The following is a 25,576-nucleotide window of genomic DNA, read 5'->3' as shown; positions in this document are numbered from 1 at the left end:
TTCATCTTTAAAATACAAATTCCTGTGTTGACCAAGACCCAAAACTGAAATGTAGGGCGAATTAATATGAACTTCAGTAGAGAATGCAAGGCCACAAACGCCAGTTGTCTTTGAGAGTCAAAACAGCAAACGCAGGACACACAAAAATAATACCCAGAGCTCCTGACGATATACTGAGGTCTTACGAAGCGAAACTGTAATCCATAGCCTCGGGCAAATGGTCCAAAGCGTGACAAAAACACAATTTTCCTGTTGCATTAATGACGTTTGTGTGGATGCTATTAATGCCACAACATGATCGCGCGTCAGACTGATCGTTTTGCTTTAGAAGACCACAATCTATCGTCTGGAGCCGTAGGCACCTGCATGTTTTGAATTATCAAGGACCGCGATTTCAGCTAAAAATCTTTAGCATTTGATTGAAGAAACAATGTCGCCTATCTTAGATGGCCTTTGAGTCACAGCAAATTATATAACTAAAGCCCTCCTGATGTCAGACAGACTCCAGCCTGTGCCTTTGTTCCAGGATAAATAAGCAGAAGAAACATTAATCAGAATAAAAAAATCTTCATTTTATTGGTCATCTGCCATTTCAATTACTGCATAAAAATGTCATATCAAATAATTTAAATGTTCCCAAAGTACCCTGTCCCATTTCCTTAATGAATATTAGAAATATATTTACACTTTAAATGTAGTATGAGAATACTAAAGTATCTACTGTACAAAACTACTATGTACATAAAACCTACTTGTGTGTAGGTGTATGGGCGCTTTGACCACTAGAGGGCGCTAATGCTATACATCTTATAAAAAAGTTTGGTTATCTCATAATCCAAGAAGCATGTCATCCTTTAAACTTGTGTATGTATCAGAAATATCCCAATAAAACCATTTAGTTAGCATTGAAGCATTTCTTTTTGGATGTCCTTTAGTAAGGAACGCTGTGTATAGGAAACTCTCCTGTATATCCGAGTCTTTTTATTGATTTTCTCCATGCTTTCAAGCTCTATGTGGGACACAAAGTGAGTGCAGCCTTGAGGCCAGAGTAGCCTGCAGTCCATCCAGAGCATCTGGATCCAAAGCAGCGCTGCAGTCAGTACCCAACACTAACTCTTCAAACTGATGATCACAATCCAGAAGATCCACCATGTTCTGCAGGAAGAAGCCTTCACAAAATACGGCCAGTTCCACGGCCTCGCAAACCTGCGCAATAAACATGCAAATGATTCAATCAGAGGACCCAGATTAAATTTGAAATCTGCCAGTGTAAGCCAACTGTATGTACCTTGGCAGTTTGGTAGATTGTCAAAGCATTGCTGAGGTTTATTCTCTCAGAGCAAAGGATTTCACAGTGTCTCTTCAAAACGGGAAGCTGGAATGTGTGAGCCACTGGAAGGAGCTGTACATGAAATGACAAAACACATTGACATATTGTTAATTTTTTTTAAATGAAAACTCGCATATAATTGCACAAATATATATGATGATTTATCATGTGCATGTACTTTCATACCTCCAGCAAATCAGAAACAGACACTTTTAAACATTCTGCTCCTCCACAGTACAGATGCGCCATCATCATCTAAAATAACAGATATTTACAATCAGCAATTTTAAGAGCCGTACTTTATGCACATTGTCTTATGTATGTTTAGGCCAAGATCCAATGTTTACATGGAAAGTGCTGTACTTCATGTCAGTGATTTCAATGGCCATGTGGTCTGGTGTGCCATTACTTCTGCAGAGTCCCAGTAGGTCTTTAAACCTTTTTTGGAAAAGAAGAAGGCATGCAGTATAACAAATCACGATTAGATGTATACGGCTTCAACAACATTGCAATGAATGTGAATAAGGGCAGTGGCTCACCTCAGTGAAGCAGACATGAGGAGAACCTTATGGGCATAAAACTGCCTTCCCTCCACCACAAATGTAACATCAGACATCTCTGGATTATTCAAAAAATGGGCATCTGTGGAAGTGACAAGGTACGAATGAAATACGGTACAACATGGTATTTTAAGTGTGTCGGTAAAGTTTGATGTGTGGTGAGCTTCATACCCAGCTGAGCTGTAGGTGTGTCCTTTACTGCCAGAATAGATGGGGCAGCTGTAAAGGAAACACAGTGGCTAAAGATGGCTGCCAGCTGCTTACGGATCTCCCTACTCTAAATACAAAAACACAGTGAGTCTAGGCATTTTTCTGTACAACATACTGTTTTAATAAAGTAAAAATTATTAATCATTCAAATATGATTCTTGGTGATTCGCTCGGATGTTTACCTTGCTGGTTTTAAGAATGGAGAAGAGTAGTGGAAGTCCATCAGAGAGGAGCTCCTCACAATGTTTCTCTTGTCCAATAGTCGTGAAGTCTTTAAGGAGAGAAAGAGTGAGCTCAGTCCTGGACTGAAGCTGAGCACTGCGTACCGACTCCAGCCATACGTGCAGCTTCCATGGCACTCCTGGATAAACATAAAGCTTTTTGTTATAGCACATTGAAAACCTTGCAAGTATTGTTTTCTTGAAATTACAATTTTCTAGTCATTTTTTTCCTGGATAAACCTGTAAATGTGTCATTTAAAAGGAGATTCCACTTTTTGGAAAATATGCTCATTTTCTAGCTCCCCTAGAGTTAAATATTTGATTCTTACTGTTTTGGAATCCATTCAACTGATCTCCAGGTCTGGCGCTAGCACTTTTAGCATAGCTTAGCACAATCCATTCAATCTGAGACCATTCGCATTGCGCAAAAAAAACCCAAAAGAGTTTCAATATTTTTCCTATTTTTAATTTGACTCTTCTGTAGTTACATCGTGTACTAAGACCAACAGAAAATGAAAAGTTGTGATTTTCTAGGCCGATATGGCTAGAAACTATACTCTCAAACTGGCGTAATAATCAAGGACTTTGCTGACATAACATGGCTGCAGCAGGCGTAGTGATATTACGCACTGCCCGAAAATAGTCCCCTGCTATTGAAAGTGACCAAGGGGACTTTTTTCGGGCAGTGCGTAATATCACTGCTCGTTGGTTATTTTTAGCACGATGCTAATTGTCTAATCAGATTCCATAGATATTTACACTAGATGTTGCCTTGGGGTTCTAAGCATGCGTCAAAACCACTGGCATCTTAGAACAGGGGTCTTGTCATAGGAAGTAGCTAGGTAAAGCTGTTATCTCCGCCTATACTCCGAATTCATGGACGATGCCGGACTTTTGTGCTACGTAAAGGCCTACTAGCACTATGCATTATAGTTAGAAAAAGTACATTTTCATAATATCAAAACTTTAATTTTTTTCTGATATCAATGCTAAATACATGTCTGACTGTTGAAACGAACCAAAAGAAAACCAAGAAAATCACATTCATGACGATTTATGGTGATTTTATTTCCGTTACACCATTGCCTACAATGATGCTAATGCGGGGTTCCCCTGTTTCAAGATGGCGGCTCTAGTTGACGCATTCAGTCCAATGATCTTCTGTAACCAAGGCAACATCTAGTGTACATATCTATGATCAGATTCAATGAATTGTGCTAAGCTATGCTAAAAGTGCTAGCGCCAGAACCGGAGATCAGATTCCAAAACAGTAAGAATCAAATGTTTAACTTTAGGGGAGCTGGAAAATGAGCATATTTTCAAAAAAAGTGGAGTGTCCCTTTAAAACGTCTATAATTGCCAAGAGCTAATTTTGTCAGCTTTTAGTAGTACAACAGCATATGGCTGGCCTCAAATCTAAAAGACCTCAAAGCCACTAAACAACTTTGATTTCATGTGCATCACCTCTAATTTAAAATGTGTTTACATGTGTCTAACCAGGAAAAACACATGATTCAGTCCATTAACCATTACTTTGTTAACCCCACTGAATTGGGTGGATGCAGTTGAGGGGCTAAAAGTCAGGAAAGGCAAATTACTTTACATCTGATTCACTAATAATCTAATTTGTAATTTTAGCAACCCTTACGGTTTTGCTCCTAATTCAATTTGTATTTAATTTTCTTTCATTTATTTTAAATCAGTGAGATGTGTACCCAGTGCCCTGAGCTCCATGGTGACATCCAGGTATCCGTGCTCGGCGCTGTGCAGACTGGCTTCCTGCAGGGCTCTAATGCGGGCCTTACACAGCTGCGGAGTGCCTTCATCGCTGTGGGCATTTGCTCTCTCCTTCAGTCCCGGCTCTTTTTGATCCTCCTGCTCCTCAACTCCCTCGGCTAGGATCTCCTCTAGAGAGAGTACGTCCTCTTGTGGCTGCTGCCGCTGACTCAACAGTTTCCTTAACACGTTCCTGCGGGAAAAAATACAATTCAATACATCCATACATAATAAAATCGCTAATGCTTTAGGATAGACTTAATGGTAGCACTTTATATAGGACCACTTTAAATCTTCAACCCCTGCATACTTAGATATGTATGCATCAGCATTGTTCTTTATAGTACTCACATACTCTACTATGATTCTAACATTGCATAACCATTAAAATGCAATTAACTAATGTACATTATTTATTTATAAAAGGCATTTTATTCATTTCTGCTCAAAAATGATTCTTAAATCAAACAGTTGGCAGAACCTCTGCAATGCTACCATAGAGCCTCAGCTAAAAAAAACCCTATGCTTACAGTTTTAGTGTTTGTTTAGTATGTACTGTATATGTGTTTATGTGTGTGTAAGATGGTGTCAATACCTGTGTCCATGTGCAGCGGCGTGACTGAAGCAGTTCATGCCCTCATACAATGATGATGTCAGATGCACCCGCAACATGGGATCAGCTCCACGGGACAACAGCAGACTCACCATCTCATAGTTCCCTATATACACACTGTAAATATTTGTATGCAGAAAGTTTTCTGTGTACATTCAGACATAACTTCTTAAAGAGGGGCGCATAAATGTGGCCATTTATCCCACCTGCGGCCGATGCCAGCTGGAGGGGCGTTTCTGCTGAACTGTGGTGGCCGTTCCTCAAGGCTGAACCCTCCACATCTGCTCCCACATCTAACAGGAGCTGCAAGGCAAACAAAGTTCATTTAGCATGACGCACCTCAAATTGCAGCTTGTACTGTCAATGTAGATATTACCACAGACCAGTTTTCTACATTTATTTGGTCTAACTAATGTCAATATTAATCTTACTAATACTAGAAGACAAAATAATATATATTACTGCTGAAGCGTAACTAATACTTTTCATAGTGAACATTTACCTGCACTACAGATAAATGTCCATGCAGCACTGCAAAGGTTAAGGCCACCCAATTGCGGCTCTCAGAGTGGACGGAGGGATGTTTTGGTGAACAGTTTGGCACCTGGAAAGATAAAAAAAGCCTCTTGGTTAAAATCTATTGCACATGTCTGAGCTCAGCTTAGTGAGAATATATTGCTTCATGAACACGGTGCCACATTACCGCCACATTCAAGTTCGCCCCAGCATCTATGAGCATGTGCACCAAAGCCTCGTCCCCTGTTGAACAGGCGTACATCAGAGGAGTCATGCCCTAAACACCCACAGAGAGAAAGACAAAGGATCATGTTTGTGCTTTTTATTAGTGAAGACATCAACAATCCCTAAAGGCCCCATAAATTTGGTATTAGGTTTAAATTTCTTAAAATTCGTATTTAAATTTGAGACTGGGCACAGATCTATGTTGCATCATTAATATTTTTGGTGTGATTTTCAGAAACACTGTACATTTTAAATGCATATATCTGTAATGTTTTTAAAGGTCCACTATGTACATTTTTAGCGGCATCTTCTGGTAAAATTGTGAATTGTCACGGACAGTCCACAGTTCACCCCTCCCTTACGAAATGCATAGAGAAGCTACCGTAGCCTCATAACAAACATATCATTATCTGAGTCAAAGTAGTGACAAAACACACTCTATAGGACAGTTTGTCTGTTTAAGGCTACCGTAGAAACCAGTGGCGGCTCATGACTGCACTTCCGAGGATGCGCTAATTCATAATAAGTGTTCGGATTGACACGTGTGTGGTTCCCTTTTCCAAAATATGTGTCATGCGTGTGGAGAGATCCTGTGTGCATCACGTGTTTTGTCAAAATATGTGCCTGCTGGAGACGCGTCAAAACCGTTTATGAGAAAAGAGACGCTCACGTTCCCTAAATACACGCAACACACTCCCTTAACAGTAAACTCTGATTACGCATGAGATTGGGCGAGTATCTGGCACACGCGAGCGTCTCCTTTCAAGTTCAAGGCAGCAGGCACTTATTTTGACATGACACGTGATGCACACACAATCTCTCAAAGCGCAGAACACATATTTTGAAATGACTAACCTCACACATTACAAGCTACATACATGTTGTGACGAACTTCGCATTGTGCGCTTCAAAAAAAAAGAAACTACCAGCCGCCACTGGTAGAAACATGCCGGCGGCGAAATGGCGACTTCCATGTAAGAGGACTCACAGTGTATGTAGATAAAAACATCTCATTCTAAAGTACTAAAAACAATACAGTTCATTTTGTAAGATCTTTATACACCACTGATAATAGTCAAGAAATACAACTTCTAAAAGTTACACAATACATCCTTTACCTTGATAATATTTTTAAATGCTGCACATTAATGCTGCATTTACACCAGCCACGGTAGAGGCGTCAAGTGATTTCAATGTTAAGTCAATGTAAAAACACGTTGACGCGCGTTTGGAGGTCTCGCGGTGCGAATGAGGCGTTTAGTGCGACACGAATTGAGTGTTGCCGCGGGAAACACTTGAGTTGAAAAATCTGAACTTAAGCAGAAAAACGCGCTGCGTTAACCAATCAGGAGCCTGCTCTAGTAGTGATGTGATTACAGGAAGCAAGCGGAGTCGCAGAAGCCCCTCCCCTGAAGCGAATTTCTGCGTGAATGCCTCGATGAATTTCACGTACGGCTTTCCGCACGAATGAAGCGAGTACACTTAAAATGTTCAAGTGTCTTACTACATGCGGTAGATGCAAATTTGACGCCTCAAAATGCGTTTAGTGTGAACCCACAGTAACAATTTACAATATGATACTTTGTCATAATTCAAACGTTTAGGCATTATGAATTCACCTGATCATCCATAGTGTTCACCCCATCTGGGCCTAAAAGCTGGATAGCCTGACCGATAAGATCTGTGCGTCCACAGTTAAGCATGCGAAAGCCCAGATCCAGATTAAACTTGTCTGCAGCGGCCTTTGAATCCAAACGCTTAAAGGAGGTGAAGCAGCACTCAGGTCTGAAAAACGAAAGAGAGACAAAACTTTGGATGAATTTATAAGAGCAAAAAAAAAAACATTAAAAATACATAAAATACACTACTTGCCAAAACCTTCTGACAGAAAGTCATCCGAAGTGCAAAGTAATAAACACAAAGGAAGATATTTGTAATTAAGCGAGAAACAGAAGTACCACTGCCTTCCATAGTACGAAATGAAAATACTGTGGAAGTTAATGGTGCTCAAAAAAATCTTCCTTTCTGTTCAGCAGAACTAAGAAATGTGTACATGTTTGTAACCACTTGAGAGAAAGTAAATGACAGAATTTTCATTTTTGGGTGAACTATCCCTTTAACTTACTTGAGCTGTCTAGGTTCACAATCCAGCCCAGGTAGAAGCTGCCTTGCAGTCTGTCTCACATCATCGCTGTCCACAAACAGGCTCCGCCGATGCTCCGCATGTACCATGGCAACACGCATCCACTCCATTAGTGGAGGAAGAAGAGGGAAAGGCCTGAGAGACACACAGTTCTTTACTGAGAGATCACAGTTATTTACCAGCTTCCAAGATCAGACACGCTCACTTTACTCCCTCTCTCTATTTTGTCTTTTTCTCACACACACACACAGTTAGGTCAAGGGAGATCAACACTGGCACTAAACTAGATCAGAGAGAATCAAGGTTAGTAATTATAAAGCCTGGTGAATTTGGCTTACCGCTGCTTTTTCAAACCTGCCATTCATTACCACAAACAAGCTTGGCACTTCATTCCTAATGAGAATTTGTTAAACAGCATCTGCTGTCCTCTATAGGCACAGTCTCACTGGAATTCCAATCAGGATGATATTACGGGACAAATCCTTTATGCCGTGGTTTTTTTTTTATTTAGTATCCAAGCCAAGAATGCGGTGATTGTCAAATATAACCATAACTGTCCACCTGCTATAAACATTAGTTTCATTATCTGGAAGAGCGAGGTTTCCACATTCATGCCACTAATTTCTAAAACTGAGACCAAATGCAAGTTCCAAAATGCACTCTCATCTCAACTGAATGAAATCACAGTTCAATATAAAGTATTTCCTTGTATTAAAATAATTTTATTTATGAACACATACTTCTTTAAGACCCTAAATATTCCTATGGCTTAAGTGGTAAACTCATGGGTTTGCTTTTCGGGAACACGCATGCTAATAAAATGTAAACCTCAAGGCGTAGTTTCCCAGACAGGGATTAGCTTTAGCCAGGACTAGGCCTTAGTTTAATCAGGAAATATAACTTGTTTTAACAAACATGCCTCAATAAAAACAAAGGGCACTGATGTATTTTAAGATATGTCAGTGCAAGTTGTTTTCAGTTTGGACAGCTTTTACATTTATTTTAGTCTAGGACTGGTCTAATCCCTGTCAGGGAAACCGCCCCTAAATGCATAAATTGTGCATTTGCAAAATTTGCTAGTGACAAAGGATTTGAGCATTTATCTCACCTCTCTTTACTGAGGGCTATTCTGGGTGGCTCAAGGTTGGGGTTCTCCAGAGACTCCATCTGTGGACTACGTAGGTAGTAGTAGAGCGTGTGAAGAGCGTCTGGAGACCAGGAGATTGGCTGGAGGCAAAAAAGACGACTAGGACTAAGGCTGGGACCTGTAGAAATCAAACGCTGCATGTGGTGCATTGCACGGGAGACCAAGTCACCTAGGGGACAAACAACACACACATAATAAATTACACTACAGGCACGAGTGAAGTAAAACAACAGCATATGAATTAAATCAATGAATGTTTTCTGAAAGTATACATTTAAAACCTTCTGCCCTGCAACGCACCGCTGGTATTTAGTTTAAACACAGTGTAACCATGCCATTTTTTAAAAGTGCTGACACCATAAAATATGAATCGATACAGCAAAATAAATCTTTAAGGCCATCTGTTTTGTGTGGAAATGCAGAATGAAACAGGATTTGGATAAACTCTAGCACTTATTATTACTCTAAGGGGTCTTAAATCAACTTTCAATGCAAAAATCCAGACTCAGGTTGTTCCCAAAAGGAGGAGAAGATATGACTAGGACAGACCAAAGAAAGACTCCTTAAAGTCTGTGTTGACCATTAGGAAAAAACACTGATACTGTCTTCTATGTACAAAGCATCATACAGTACACAGATTAGATTGACAGAATAAAGAGCCAGTTATACATGGCCATTCTTTAAATGCCAGTTATTACACATGTCTGATCAAATACACAAACCTTAATGAATCCTGTGCACATTAGTTGTTAAACAAAGGACTGCTTTACAATTTAGTTTGAGTGCTAGATCTTGCTGTGAGTCGACAATCATAAAGCATAAAGAGGGAGCTTTTTACTACTTTGACCCAAACAGAAGGTGCTCTTGTACCAGCTAAACAACTGCAGGAGTGTTGCTAGTTCCCTAAGGGAAAGAGTGTTTTCCTCACTCGTTCGGTGCCCCCCCATCCTGAGCTGCGGTCTGCTGCGTAAACAAACTCAGGCACTCGCACGCCCACTAGACAGGCCTGCAATGTGAAACATTTAAAATAACTTTTCTCTCTCTATCTTACATATATGCACAAAACACAATTTGTATTGACTGAGATGAATAAAAACAGTATTTCTACATAAAAGTTTTACAAGAAACAGCGGCTGAAAAGCTATATTTAAGGAAAAACACATTATTACTACGCTCGCTAGTGCGGTTTAATCTAGCCGCTGTTTTCTTTTGCTTTTATTAATGTAAAGCTGCTTTGAAACAATTGTGAAAAGCGCTATAGAAATAAAATTGAATTGAATGTTATCTTCTTATAACAGAGCCAACACATATGACAACAGGTCACAATACACGCAAGAACCAAGTAGATTCGTGTCATAGATGTGCCGTTGATGTCTCTATACTGTAGATAGGAGATGTACTAATCAGTAAATGAGCTCAAAAAATTCATTATTTTTCTCCCACAAACATATTTTGTTTCAGAGGACATATAATTGAATATGTACACTACCGGTCCAAAGTTTTGAAACACTTCTATACTAATCTAAAATGTTAACTATGATCTTAACTCATTCCCCGCCAGCATTTTTTGTGATTTTCACAAAAGTTTCACAAAATGCCTTCCAGAAAAATTTTCTTCTAAAAATATATAAACATACAAATATTTAATATATTAAATATATCATTATTTCAGCTTTTTGCTAAAATGTTTATTTTTTGTTTGAATGCAAAGGGTCTTTTATACATATTATGTATAAAAGACCCTTTGCATTCAAACAAAAAAATAAAAAAATTAGCAAAAAGCTGAAATAATTGCATTTTTATGAAGAAATTTTGTTAAAGATCAGATTCAGAACGAAGATCAAAACAAACACAGAATTTAAAATTAGTAAAAAAAATTTTGCTTCAGTTTTTTTATAAATTGTGTAAGTGCGAAATCAGGAACACTTTTTTATGCAAATGTTTTCCCGTATTTGACAAGATAACTCGTCAATGGTGGGGAAAGAGTTAAAAATCTTTTAATCTGAAGGTGTATTGAAAAATGCTTGAAATTACTTTTGTAGACAAAAATAGACCTAAAAATTGCCAAACAGATTAATTTCTGTTATTAGAAAACTAAAAAAAATGCTGGCTTATTTTCAACTCAGCTTTAGCTCAAAAAGACGAGGGGTGGTGATGGCGCAGTGGATAAGACACTCGCCTTTGGTGTTAGAGACTGAATCCACTGTGACAAACCATTGTGTCCCTGAGCAAGACACTTACAGTAACCCCTAGTTGCTCCAGAGGCGTGCAACCTCTGACATATACAATATAGCAATTGTAAGTCGCTTTGGATAAAAGCATCAGCTACATGAATAAGTACGTGAACCCAGCCGTTGGATTAAATTAACCCTGAAACTCTTTGCAAACTTGTGTGATTTTGACCTAACAATGGGTTAAAAATAACCCTTAAACTTTCAAAATAAAATACACCAGTAGCTAAGATTGCATTAAAAAAAGTAAAGAAAACTGAACTAAATCTGCAACATGGGGCAGGTCATATGACAGTAATGTAGCATACTAAAGTTTATTTGAACTAATATAAATATGATTGTAAGTATTCATTATAACTTACTGAGTTCTGAGAGGCTGCCCACACAGGTGGCCAGCAGGGCCTGCTCAAGTGTCCTGAGCTCCAGCTGGACATATGCGTTCTCTCTGCTCTCCACAGCCGAGCACGGACTCTCAGCATACGGGCTGAAATGGGCCGGCAGGGACAACTCACCTAAACACAGAAACAAAACATTTTAGTTTGATAATTCCTATAGCTCAGCTGGCAATATATACAGTACAAAAGATGACTTTGGTTCTCATAACACATAAACTGATAAAAATGATGATACTTAGTTTTGGATATTTTTTATGTTTTCAAACATAAGCTTGATTTGACCATCTTACGTCAGTGTTTTAATTGCAACGCTACTGGCGGGGCTATTTGGGGGGCAGAATGCCAGTAAAAGGCTAATTCCTTCCATATACAGTCTGTGCCTCTGATAGAGATAAGTAGAGGAAGTGGTCTATTCATTATTTCCTCCTCTCAGTACATGACGACTCCTAACTCCATCTTCCTTGCTCATTCATTCATACCATGTGTTAAAGCTTTTCCAAATGTCAATTCCCTGGTGTAGATACGTTATGTTGATTGATTATGATGTGATTATTGGTGCTATGATTAACATAATACATTTAATAGAGTATACCATTATTCCCGCTGAGATGAGGATGTTATCTGTTCTAGGTTGAATTCGGCTGGAGATGATTTAGCCTCGCCAAGCTTATAGAAGTTGATATTTAGTACAAATAATGAGAGGATCATATGTTTGGCTACTGATTTACAAAAGACGCTTAATCCCAAGTGAAGGATGTGCTTTGCGCTTCCTTTGTATTTGATTTGAAATCCATCCCTCATTCCTGGATCTCACTTTTACCGGGCATCAAAAATGGCTCAAATACAGGATTAATGTGTGGGTTTGTTTTCTTAATCAGGGTAAGCGATAAAGCATTCACTAAGATGCACATTCATATGCACCAAAAATATTTCTCCAGATGTTTAGCATTTTTAAAATGTTTACTAAATTGCATTTTCTCTTCAATAAGGATCTTTTTGAGTACGGTAGTTCAATTTATTGTTTAACTAAATGTGCGGTTGAGTGAACCGCAGATGTGTCAGACCACAGGCACATTGTGCTACAGCAGCAGATGCTTAGATTAGTGATCAATGAGAGGCGTCTGAGTACAATACAGTAAATACATTCACCAGCAGAGCAAGATAACAAATTGATAGTGAAGCAGTGGTCAAAAAATGGTCCCTATAGCTGTTACTGGGGCAGTACCATTTAAAAAGGTCCTAATATTAGGTACAGATTTGTATACATTTGGTACCAATATGTACTAATATGAACTCTTTAGATGCAAATGTGTGCTTTTTAAAAGGTTACCGCCTTAGAACTTTTTGGGTCATTTTTAAGATATTTGCTACTATAATGAACAGAATCTGTATGTGCATTATATTACTTTCATTTAAATATTTTAAATAAACGAAAACACTTCAAGATGGGAAATTTGTGGTTGCGTCTGCAGCACTCAAATTTGTGCACTAAAACAATGCATAGGGCAAATGCAAATAAACAGCTATCAGTGGGTTGCCGTTCTTACCCGCAAATAATTCCCTACACTGTGTCTAGTCAGAATATACACTAATAATACACTAATCTAACCAACCACATGTGCCCTAATCTGAGACACATTGGTCTGGCTGAGGTCATTTCACATGTGCTACACATCAACCTAATACACAGCAGCTTAAAATACTAAAATATGTCTTCATAAAGACCCCAAATCTAAAGCAGGTTTGCATGCGTTGGTCTGGGCTCTACGCATGGCTATAGCCAGATGGGCTTGTATGAGGCTATGGGTGAACCACAGGGTGTGTGATGCTGCAGCTGGTCAGGCTGTGGACCCACAGACCCAAACCCATGAGAAGAGATAGACACACCCGTTCCATTTCCCACAGCTAGCCGTGTCTATACTGGCAGCCGTGAGGCAATGACATGCGTCATAGGCAGCCACATTCTCCCACAGACACACAATCTCATCTGCTACCATCATTGTGGACTAAGCGGGGAATGCGTGTGCACATTCATTATGTGGAGAGAGAGCTGAGATTGAGATAACATGCACTGATGGGTCGCTGGAAAATCCATACTGCAATAAGAGAACACAGAGGCCAATATTTCTGAACTGAATCTAACATTACATGGCAGGGTAAATTACAGGGATTTATCTCAAGCATTAGAAATCCAATCTAAATGTTTTTAAGTGAATAAAGGTTGTTGGAGTCTGCTGCTGATTATGTGTCAGAAGCAAATGCTGTGGTAATTTAAGGTGCCAGACTTTTAAGGGCTTCCTCTGGAAACAGGTGTGCATGGGGTAACATAGAACATGTTTTGAGGATAGTTGGACTTTATCTTTTAGACAAACTGGGACTTAAAAGTGCTGTGTGTCGATTTTTAATGTAGTTCTAAACGGATAGGGAGGAGCCTAAATATTCAGGCCTGTCAATCATCATTGTGAGTGTATATAAGGCAGCCTCCATGCCTCTGCATCCAGCTGAAATTCTTCCTGCTTCCCTTCTCTTCCCTATCTCCTGCTTCATGCTCTCTTTCTTCCTCTGTGCAGTTCTATTGCAGTGGAAGGTCAAACTTTGGGATTGATCCCCGGTCTCAGGTTCTCTCTCTCTCTGATGGTTCAGAGATCCCTTCGAGGACATCAAGCCAAGTTCATTTACCATTAATCTTTGAAGGGACACTTCACTTTTTTTGAAAATAACTCAGCTCCCCTAGAGTTAAACATTTGATTCTTACCGTTTTGGAATCCATTCAGCTGATCTCCAGGTCTGTCGCTAGCCTTTTAGAATAGCTTAGCACAATCCATTGAATCTGACTAGACATTTAGCATTGTGCTAAAAAATAACAAAAGAGTTTTCATATTTTTCCTATTTAAAACTTGACTCTTCTGTAGTTAAATCGTGTACTAAGACAGATGGAAAATTAAAAGTTGTGATTTTCTAGGCAGATAGGAACTATCCTCTCATTCTGGTGTAATAATCAAGGACTTTGCAGATGTGACATGGCTGCAGCAGGCGTAGTGATATTAAGCAGTGCCCGAAAATAGTCCCCTGCTATTGAAAGTAACCAAGGGGACTATTTTCGGCTCTAGGGGAGCTGGAAAATGAGAATATTTTCTAAAAAAGTGGAATGTCCCTTTAAGGCTGAATGCACAGACGAACTAGAAAGTGGCATCTAGGGGTGAGATTGCGAATTGCAACCAAATGTCAGTCAACAGCTCACCCCTCTCTTTCAAAACACATTGAGAAACTACTGTAGCCCCCACATGACAAACATCTCATTGTCTGAGACAACATAGTGAAAAAACATGCTCTATAGAGCAGTTTATATATTTAGGGCTACTGTGGAAACATGGCGGTGCAAAAAGTTACACATCTATGCTCCACTTACGTATTCTCTTATTTAAAGAGAGAGTTTACACATGAATTAAAATTCTGTCATCATTTACTTTTATACATTTTCCATCAAAAAAATTAAATATTTTGAGCAATGTCTGTAACCAAACAATTTTTTAACACCATTGCCTTTTTTCTTACTATGAAAGTCTGTGGTGCTGTTGTTTGGTGCTTTAGGTGAACTATACCTTTAACACTATTTTTTGTAATTTTCTGAACATGTTTTTTCACAGTTTATATAAAAATAAATCACATTTTGCTTTACAAAAATGTTAATACACCTGACTTTGACTCAAAAAGTGTGCAAAATATTATTACATGTATTATTATCCATTTGTTCTGATCTGAGCTTTAAAGAAAAGTTCTTTAGTTCTTCAACAGAGAACACATCCCTTCAGAAACTGCTGAAAGAAACCTTTCAATTTCAAACCCAAATGCAACTAATTTGCCTAAATATATGTGATTGACCTATTTTCCTTGCCTGATTTTTCTCAGGTAATATGTTGTGTGAACACAGTGGTCCAGTCATTTCATCACACGCCACCTACAACACCTCTATTCTACATGAGGCACAATGGCAGAAGTGTGTTCAGTGGTCGTAGTCAATTGGCCCTTGTGTTACTAGGTGCTGTGTTGGAAGTGTTTGTTGATTGAAACATGTAAAGTCGGCAGCTATCTCTGAGCGGTGAAAGGGGAGGTGCCCTGTAAGTTGTGTGTGACTGAGCACACGGATCATTTCGGCCAAGATCTCCCATCTCCAGAGAGCAGACCACAAGAGTGATGATAATAACTTCCTGCCATCAGCTCAGCTCCTTATTTAGAATACAGCACCCCCTGTTCCCAATTTAAGAACTTTCAGCCTACAAATCCAGCTAATAGTTGTTGTTTTTTAGTAGCGGTGTTTACCATCTACAGCTTTTTTATCTGTTCAATGTTAGAAAAATTATATCAAAGTCATTGTAGCATTGCATGACACTTATCTTATTGTATTAAACTTTATGTGATGCATTAAACTACCAAATACACTTTTATCTGAAAATCTCGGACAACCAAACATTTTCCAAAAGTACGTTAGTGATCCAAAAGCTTCTCACCAGTCTGTCAGGGATTTTTTGACTAGTTTAAATAGTAAACACTTTTATCCAAAGCTACATACAAAAGGGTATACATTTTATCAGTACTGTATATGTGCTCCCTGGGATTGAATCCCTAATGCAAGGCTTGAAAAAGAAATATTTAAAAAAAATATAAAGGAAGAATAAATGACAAACAACACTTAAACAGTGGGAGACTCATTAAGGATATATGGCAATTGATTTTGAGCTCAACAGGTCCCTACCAGGGGAAACTCAGCATGTGCTGGAAAATATCTGCTTTGATCCAGTTAAAACATCATGCAGACCTTGGCGTGCCATCAAAACTCTAGGTGTTTTGTGCTACAGTATAAAACTCTGAGTCAGCTGTCCAGCTTACAGAACATGCACTGTATGAATGACCTCTACCATTGACAGTGGGGTCAGAGAGCACGACCTTTCCTTTTAGCCCGATGACCCGCCTGCCACCTTAAGCCATAACTAAAAAGAAGAGACAGTGTGGTCAGGCTCAGTTTCCAAGCTGCAATCCACCAGCTAGAGCCAAGAATTGACTTTGACGCTTCATTCATAAGAGAGATGGTAAACAGATTTAGCTCAGTGCTGAACAGAACTTCCATCTGTTCGTTTCTTTTGCTCATAAACCCCTGAGCCAGTTTCCATCAAGGCAGCAATTTCATTGCAAAGTATTTTTCTAGCAGTTTTTCAAAACATGTCATGGCTATAGAGTGGATTTCCTGATCTGAGGGTTGAACAAAGGACACGGTCTCTTTTTTGATGATAACATAATTATACAAAGATTATTCACTGCGCTTCACAGACTAACAGGGTTAACGCTAAGTAGGGAATTAATGCAATTTAGCTTGTCAGATTCCAATATTAATCATAGTTGGTAAGTATTGGACTTGTTGAGGAGAGATGGCATTACCATAAATCATCCAGAGTTAATCCATAAAACATGATGGGTGTCGAGGCTGAAGGCAAACAGATAGTGCTTAAGAAATCACTTTGTGTAATTGCTGTAATGACAAACATACACGATTATGTTAAAACTTGTAGCATCAGTCAAGTAACACAAAATGTGGAGCCTTGATATTCATCCATTAAACCTTTGAAAAAAAGGTTTTTAAAAGGCTGTTAAGCTAAAAAATTCTGCTTTACTGTCATTAACTAAACAACCTTTGGTACCCAAAGGGACACTACACTTTTTTAAAAGTATGGTCATTTTCCAGCTCCCCTAGAGTTAAACATTTGATTTTTACCATTTGGAGCAGATCTCCGGGTCTGGCGGTACCACTTTTAGCATAGCTTAGCACAATACCTTGAATCTGATTAGACCATTTAGCATTGCGCTCAAAAAAACAACAAAGTGTTTCGATATTTTTCCTATTTAAAACTTGACTCTTCTTTTGTTACATCGTGTACTAAGGCCGACGGAAATTAAAAGTTACGATTTTCTAGGCCGATATGCCAAGGAACTATACTCGCATTCTGTCATAATATTCAAGGACTTTGCTGCTGTAACATGGCTGCAGCAGGCGCAATGATATTACGCAGTGCCCGAAAATAGTTCCCTTGGTTACTTTCAATAGCAGGGGAGTATTTTCAGGCACTGCGTAATATCATGAAAAAATAAGCCTATTTTCAAAAAAAAGTGGAGTGTCCCTTTAAGCACACACTCTTCACAGAAATGGTAGTGTGTATCCCCTGTAACTGAAATGGATTTTCCCCCTTTTAAAAGTAAGCAGTTAAGGGTTTTACATTAGAGCAGGGAGGTGTTGAATATCTTAAGCTGGCCTGTATTTTTAAACTGACTGATTAACTGTGACTTTAATAGGCTGTAAGGAACTATAGATGGCCACATTGTATTGACTAGTGTATATTTACTATGTTAGGGTTGTGTTCAGGGTTGCTTGATAATTAAAGACAGGTGTGTAGGTGCAGGGTTGGAAACACCTGACCTAGGATTTAGTAATGCAGTGTGAAACGTCAGATTGTTATATCTTAACCCCTGATTAAGTATGAACAGTGTGAAACGTGCAACAGATAATCTAGTATTCCATTAACCCGGGGTTTAGAACACCCGGGGTTAACTATTTCCAGTTTGAAAGCCCTTATGCTTCACACAAGAAGACATTTCTGATCAGACTCTCATGTCTCTTAAACAGGGCACTTAACTTTTTGCACAGCACACAGCAATAGGTGTCAAATTCTTTTGGATGAATAAAGTTTGAGGTGCACCTTGGAACAGTGGCCACCCTGAATGTAGCGCTCTATATAACACCTCTTCAGAACAGATGCTAATGCATCCGGATAGACATGCTAGGGATCTGAGGAAGGTCAACACGCACCAGAGCAGCTGTCAGTACATGCTTAAAGAAGGCACCATCTCTTCATATAGAAAGCATTTGTCTACTCTAGGTGCTCGAGGGCCCTAGTAAGACCCTCAGCTTGATTTATTATAGCACGTTGACATGAAGAGAAACAGAGCATGGACCTTAACTTAAGATCATAACTTTCATATAAAAATAGGATCAATAATCTTTAAGATAACACACTTAAGATTTAAATGACCGAGGCTGGGAAATGCTCTAATTTCTGTGGCTTGTTTTCAAGCTCAAAGCAACCAGGCTGTGTGGGCAGAAGGTTTTATGAGGATAATTAAACAATGATGATTACAAGGCTCCGCACGCACATTGGCCCCAGACGAAACCTCTCATTCAGTGTGACTGGTCTCATGCCGAAATCTGATGTGAACTGTGTCTCACCTGCACCCCCCTGACCAGCCCTTTTATGTGATGGTTGTCATTAAAGCTAAGGGGAAACTCAATTAAATCTATTTATTCAAGTGGCCCTATCACTTCCCTTTCAGAGGAGTAAAATGTATCCTTAGAGAATGTAACGCTCCAGTTGACAACGTCATAATGGCCATTATTTGCTTGTTTATAGTAAAGGCATGTCACAGCTGTGCCTGCAGTTGACCTCCGCCTAAAATTAAAGTAGAAATGCACACGACTCCAAGAACACTGTTTATCTTAGTTAACTAGTGTTAATGATGCTGTTGTGGTTAATCACAGATCACGCAGTAAATACACTTACGGTATAACACAGTACGATAACACAGTACGGTACTTTATTACGATAAGTGGGATTTGTTGCATGTTATGCCAGGTTTTGCTTTTTTCACATTTTATGCAAATAGCTCTACAAAATATTTTTCCATGTTTTAAGTGCTGTGCTCACTTTAAAGAAATGCTTTTGAAAAATCCCATTTTGACACCTTGCCAAGCACTGGCGGCTTGTGTATGTTTTCAGCTGGGATTTTCCCTTTAGCCCACCACTGATGCCATGTCATAAAAGCACACTAAACCATATGGCAACACTGACCTAATGATATATTAAAAACAAACAAATTAGCAAAAACATGCAGTTATTATATTTTGTGCATTAAGTAGCTACAAGACCTGGCAATGTAGAAAATTGCCAAATCGCAATACACTTACAATGCCATCTGCTCAAGGACATTTGTGTGGACTAATGCGAACAAGATCACAATAGCGTTCACAAATAGGAAATAGGTTGTTTTAAGTCATTATAGCTCTGGGGGTCAACTGGGTATCTAAAGAGTTCCAGATGTGAATCTCGTGGGGATATGAGAAAAAAACGTTGAGGTGGAAATCTGTGGTAAATACCAAATTTCAGTCTTTACCTCTATGTTCTTTACTAACAGTAATAAGCAGTTAAGCATACCAGTGGTTCTCAAATGCAACTCAGAAACAATCACGTGCCATTCTTTGAGTTCCTTAGCCTTGGTGTCAACAGGTCAGCTGTATCTCAATATAAGTGTTGAAAACGACTTTACCAGCCACGCACAAGCTCACGCTGTACCACTAGTTACATTGAGAGAGTAAATGTGAATTAAATTAAACCTTTCTACAGAAGAGCTGTCTGAAGTCCATTCCTTCAAAGTTAAGATAAGAAGGTGTTGTAGATATATATTATGTAGTCTGTGTGCAACTATAGGTTGTAAAGCAATGTAGTAGTCCCTTCCTATTCTATTCCCACATGATACTATCAACAGATTTCCAATCTGTACTTCTTGAATGAAAGCCATGCATGAAAAACAATCATCTTGCCGGTTGTATAAACACTGGAACTTTCTGCACTGTACCAATCAGCATTATCTTTTTTCAATTCTGCCATGTCACAGAAATAATCAACAGACGGATATAAACCAGGGATTTATGTGTGATGGCTTTCCATTCTTCTCATCGCTGGCTTTTCTCACTTGTTCTTGCTTATTTGCCTCAGCCATGCACAGCTTGTAAAAGGCTTACAGCTGAACAATGGGTTTTTTGTTGCTTTCTGAAAATGTGTGCTCGGAAAGCTGGAAAGCCACATCCATTATACGAATTACCATTAAACCAACCAGTTCTGATAAACAGACAGCTGTGGAACATGGTACCTTAGCAGTAGTACCATACTACGACCTGTATTTTGCACATACTAGCATGGTATCTGCACATGCACTGTGTTTTGGTAGTAACAGACAATTCTTTGATGTACCTTTGAGTACCATGAAAACACTACTGGAAGTCATACAGTATATACAGACTCAGAAATAATTAGAAGACCATTTCAAGATTATATTTATTTCATTCTATTAACTACCAATAACATTTCTGCCAAACTCCCAATAAAAAATGTTTTTATTTGCATTTATTTACTGAAAATTTAAATGTGGAAAACATGGTCCAAATTATAAAAATGCTAATGTTATTAAAAAAATTTTAGGAAAATTTCAGAAATTAATTTTATAGAATTACGCAGATTTTTAATCACATCTTTCACGGGTCATGTCATGCTCTCAGTCTTTAACATATGCTGTTGGATGACTCCTGAGGTTTGGTTTTGTTGTAATTCAATAAACACTGGACTGAAATTATCACAATACATTTAGAAATTATGATTAAAGCAAAAACTGGAGTGGCCTCTGAAATGATATTATTGTATCGTGGATACTGCCACAATACTTTGGAAAGAAGCCATAGCTTGAGTGTTACTAGTTATTGAATAACAGACATGATCGTGCGCTGAACCGTTTACCCATTATTTATCAGTACTTATGGCAGTCTGAGTGTTGATGATGTAGATGATGTATTCTCAGGTTTAATAAGTTAACCACCCATGGCAAAAAGCTGACAAATATAATTTCCTTGCATTCATCCTGTTGGGTGTCGGGTGATTGTATAATAAATGCATAACTGAGCCCCGAGTTGTCATGCATAGCAATTAGGCTTGTGGTAAGACATGCATTCCTGACAATTGTTTTTACAGAATTACGATGAGCTGAGCATGGCCCTCTTTAAAAGAAGATGATACTGTAGTTTAGGATCATTTATATTTTTACTAAAACCACGATCATGTGAATAAACGCAGATTATTTACATTTTGGTCACACTTTACATTACCGTTCATATTACTTTGCTCATAGTAAATACACATTTATAGCATACCTGCACAAGTAAATATAACTGTTGTGTTAGTTATTGTTGCTAAAAAACAAATTCTAACTGTTTCTGTTACAAATACCACTTTGAACCATAAGCAGTTTACAAAATTAATATAAATGTCTTATGTACTGTACTCTAGTGTGAATCAGGACTTATTCCAATAGGATTTAAAGGTGTTCCACTTGGTTCCCATCTTCCAGATAGCATCCCACTAAGAACCCATTACCAGTAAAGACCCACAGAGATCATTATAGTTTCCATTAAAACCATTACAAATCCCTCTATAAATTAAATCCAGAACATTTTCTTATGATGGTTATATTGTTTTTTCAACAGGCATGGTTATAGTTAGTTGGTTCCCATCCTCCAGATAACATCCCACCAAGAACCCATTACCAGTAAAGACCCACAGAGATCATTATAGTTTCCATTAAAACCTTTACAAATCCCTCTATAAATTAAATCCAGAATATTTTTTAGTGATGGTTATAATGTTTTTTCATCAGGCATGGTTATAGTTAGTTAATAGCTATAGATCTATGTGTAACATCCATGCTGAGAAAAAGTCATACAAATTCCACAGGTTTTCATTTATAATACATTTCGAACCATCAGCTGTTTAGTTTGCTGTATCAGCAAAAGTCCCAGTGTGCTTTGATCGTTTAGTCAAAAGCCATAACTGGTTATAATGGGAATGAATTGGTTTTATTGGGAACCTCTTGCCTCTACTGGTCATTGGCTTCTGTTGGTGAAGTGTTTGGTGGATGTGAACCAATAGAAAATCATTAAATCCTAACGAAATAGTTAGGATTTAATGATTTTCTATTGGTTCACATCCACCAAACACTTCACCAACAGAAGCCAATGACCAGTAGAGGCAAGAGGTTCCCAATAAAACCAATTCATTCCCATTATAACCAGTTATGGCTTGTTTGTTCAGCAGGGATGAGTATTGTAATTACTTGTATAATAGCCCTATTGTTAACTTTGTTTAAGTGGTTTCTTACCATTGGCGTTTTTCCCGCTGATGAGGTGTTCATAGTTTTGCACAAGACCAAATATCTCCGCGTCACTGTTGACGACTGCCTCCAGCGCATCAGCTCCCACTGTAGAGATGCGGGGCCCGTCCTGCGCCGCCAGCGCGCGCGCGCCGATCTCTTCCACCAGATTCTCAATGCAAGCGGTCAAACAGATCGCAGCGTACTCATGGATGCGCACCGAGATCCGAGTGTCCACCATCCAGCGGAAAAAGCGCCCGACAGAGAGGCTCAGATTGCAGCGTGAGGACTTGCTCTTGCGCAGGACCTCGCCAGCGCTCATGCTGTACAATGATATGGCTTTGACTGCGGCCGAGACGCAGCTGTCCGCCAGTGCCCAGCTCATGACCAGTCTGATGGCGCTCTGCACCTCAAAGCGTGTGCACCTGCAATGCAGGACGCTCAACCGCTGCGCCTCTCTCGAGATCCGCAATAAAGCCCTGCGCATCAGCGTTGACACTCTCCTGACGCTCTCTGGAGCAAAATGGGACCCCTCTCCAGACACTTTACGCAGGACCGCATCGATCTCCTCGTCCGCCCACGGGAACTCCTCTAACTCTGGTAACCTCGGACACTTGGAGAAGATGTCCTCTGGGTCTTCGGGTAGCACCGTGTTTCCTGTGTCCCAGCTGTTGTTCATGGAGCCCGCGTAGCTCCACCAGTTACCCCGCTGCGGAGAGCTGATGTGCGCCCGCGAGTTGGATTTGGAGGAGGACAGGCTGAGAGACCTGTATGAGTCTCCGGCTCCATAACCAGAGTCCAAAGTTAAATCTTCTAAAGTCTTCATAGTTGTATTGCTCAACGCTGCCATCTCTGTATGATTTGAAACCTACGAGGATTGATTTATTGCTATTTTATTGAATAGATAACTTGCGTTGGATTCTCAATCTGCGTTCTGTTTAAACCACAAACGCAAATACAACTTAAATTAACGAACGTCCATAACTAAGGACAAGTTTTGATCTGTACCGACAGACAAAACAGCGCAATGTGAATGTGAAGTGAACTTCACCCCTTACTGAAACTTTTAACCATGAAATGTTTCTTCCAATCAGCTGCCAGCCTTTTTTAAGCCAATCAGCTGCCAACGTCCTCTCAGCCAATCAGATAAACGCTGCGTTCACAGACTGAGAACGGGCTGGGAAATCAAAACAATCTGTCAGTATTCCCTCATGTCATTCAAAACAGCAAATGGGTTTATCTTCTGTGGAACATGAATGAAAATATATGATCCAGTCTGCGAAATCCAGCTAGTCATTTTGTTATTCACTGTTTTCTTCATAAAATCATCCTAAGACGTAAAGAACATTCTGAGAAAATATAACCTTAATATCTTTAAATATTGACTGAATAAGGCCACGTCAAAGATTGAAATCAATGTGAAATTAATGACTGCAATCCAACTTCTATGCTCCTGATAAAGAGATTAGTCTGGATTTTAAAGACGGGTCACATATTTTGAGAAATATTTATGGTTTTGAGTCCATCCAGTGAAAATCAAGAGGGGCAAATGCTGTTTCCAGAAGTTCTTATAAATTTAACTTTGTGTAAATTTAACTAAATTTGGTTTGGGACTGACATAAAAGTAATGATGAAAGATTTTGGCCTTTAATAATCACCTTGACAATAGAGTTACTGATTAGATTAGAGTTGATCACATTATGGGCCATTAAAGGTAATTAAGTGACACTGTATGTAGAACAGATCAAATATCTGTTCTTGCATGCCCCCATGTGGCCAGTAGAAGAATAATGCTGAATAATGTCAAATCTTACATTTTCATTTATTCTTCAAAATAAGAAATTTTAACAAGTACATACCTAAATCCTCTACAAACAATTTCACAGAAATTATCCCTTCATCACAATTTATCTGGGTTGTAAATCTTAACGTTTTGGCACCGTCTATCATATAATACTAAGAAAACGTTTGCTATTTACAACTACTCAGCAGTGTATTGGTTAAGCCCCTCAAATGTCCCTTTGAAATGCTGTGTTAGGCAAAACAGCATTTACAGTGTCTCTTGTACAAGCACCTTCTCATTTCCATTCTTGTGATGTCCTCATAGGCCTACTGTAGTTTTATGTTTTACCCATTAATAAAAAGTTCACAAAGCCCTTAAGAAATCCTTGTTCATCAAACTTCATCAAAGCATTGAACACAGTGTGAAGAGCCCACGTATCTCCTAGTAATGAGTTTCCTGAAGTGTCTGGGGGAGAAACATCTCGCAGGCAGCAACAACTCAGCAGCGTTGGTCTGCTACCCCTGAGATTCTCTTTTAATGGGAGAGTTCCACATGCCCCGCTTAGAGTGGAAATAGTGGTAAAAATTCCTCAATCTCAGTCTTTCTACTTCTAGGCCATTCTGGAGAACCCTGAGAGTAGAGCACAGAGAAGACAGAGGAAGACGTTAGATATTTACATTTACAATGGTTCTCATGCAAGGTTTTCAACAACAGTATACAATTATCATAGCAAAATAAAAAAATCACACACAAACTCAACTCTGTATAAAAACAAAGTCACCATAAAAATGAATGAAACATTTAATTGTGACTTCAGAATGGCATCAAAACAAAATTGGCATTTACAATGGATGTAAATGCAGTTACCTATCCAGCAGCTCCCAGTCCTCTCCTCCCCAACGGTCTTTAAACTCCTCTGTGTTCATGCCACCAATTTTATCAAAATCAGACTTATAAATTCCAAACAAGCCAAAGCCATTTACTTCCCAATAGCCTGGAAATCAAAGATATCAGATATCATATACTCTGACAGTGGCAGCCAATCAGAGGAGGTGAGTAAAGCTCAAAACTGTATTTTAAACAAACTTAACAACTAAAGACCAGATGTTAAAATGTCTTACGCATACAATTCAATGCATATTTCGAGACTGAAATGTACTGTGTTGCTTTCCATTCATTTATAAATGTTTTATTATTTATAAATGTAAATGTCACAGTTTGTTCAAGTGTAACATTTCAAATATGAAAACAATTTTATGACACAAATTTCATATGTTTTACGATTGTACTATACAACTATACAGGTACACAGCACAAAAAAAGTTTACAAGTATTTTATTTTATAGCCTCACCAAAATTCACCGTCAGTGTAATCCGATATACAGCACATTAAGGAAGGCAGTTTTTATT

General features: G+C 38.8%; 2 protein-coding genes across 3 annotated transcripts in view; both read right to left on the bottom strand.

Annotated features, from left to right (window-relative positions):
• Positions 1-275: 275 nt before the first annotated feature.
• On the bottom strand, positions 276-23,894 carry abtb2a (ankyrin repeat and BTB (POZ) domain containing 2a). Its single transcript, XM_065289217.2, has 17 exons — positions 22,393-23,894; positions 11,335-11,484; positions 8,703-8,910; positions 7,577-7,729; positions 7,071-7,236; positions 5,414-5,503; positions 5,213-5,314; positions 4,917-5,013; positions 4,693-4,816; positions 4,037-4,290; positions 2,283-2,461; positions 2,062-2,167; positions 1,870-1,972; positions 1,678-1,768; positions 1,517-1,585; positions 1,289-1,402; positions 276-1,206 (listed from the first exon to the last, which is right to left on the bottom strand). The coding sequence occupies exons 1-17, from the start codon at positions 23,231-23,233 to the stop codon at positions 1,003-1,005; spliced, it is 3,051 nt and encodes a 1,016-aa protein (XP_065145289.1). The 5' UTR covers positions 23,234-23,894; the 3' UTR covers positions 276-1,002.
• A 267-nt stretch (positions 23,895-24,161) lies between these two features.
• b4galnt4b (beta-1,4-N-acetyl-galactosaminyl transferase 4b) overlaps positions 24,162-25,576 on the bottom strand; it is a 72,555-nt gene continuing 71,140 nt past the window's right edge. For both annotated transcript variants that reach the window (XM_065289226.2, XM_065289227.2), the window contains exons 20-21: positions 25,034-25,160; positions 24,162-24,796 (exon numbers count right to left, since the gene is read on the bottom strand). In XM_065289226.2, the coding sequence (XP_065145298.1) occupies positions 24,682-24,796; positions 25,034-25,160 (242 nt within the window). In that variant the 3' untranslated portion in view covers positions 24,162-24,681. The remainder of the gene's footprint in view (positions 24,797-25,033; positions 25,161-25,576) is intronic.

The sequence above is a fragment of the Paramisgurnus dabryanus genome, chromosome 2 (assembly GCF_030506205.2).
Source record: "Paramisgurnus dabryanus chromosome 2, PD_genome_1.1, whole genome shotgun sequence".
Lineage (NCBI taxonomy): Eukaryota > Metazoa > Chordata > Actinopteri > Cypriniformes > Cobitidae > Paramisgurnus > Paramisgurnus dabryanus.
This window is presented reverse-complemented; position numbering and strand designations above follow the sequence as displayed.

What these genes read in the sequence shown, in the direction of transcription:
- abtb2a (XM_065289217.2), bottom strand. Translation starts at nt 23,233, where the DNA reads ATGGCAGCGTTGAGCAATACAACTATGAAGACTTTAGAAGATTTAACT. An exon ending in GGGCAGCCTCTCAGAACTCA is followed by an intron (nt 8,911 to 11,334) that starts GTAAGTTATAAT and finishes TTTGTCCCCTAG; the next exon opens with GTGACTTGGTCTCCCGTGCA. An exon ending in CAATCTACCAAACTGCCAAG is followed by an intron (nt 1,207 to 1,288) that starts GTACATACAGTT and finishes TTTATTGCGCAG; the next exon opens with GTTTGCGAGGCCGTGGAACT.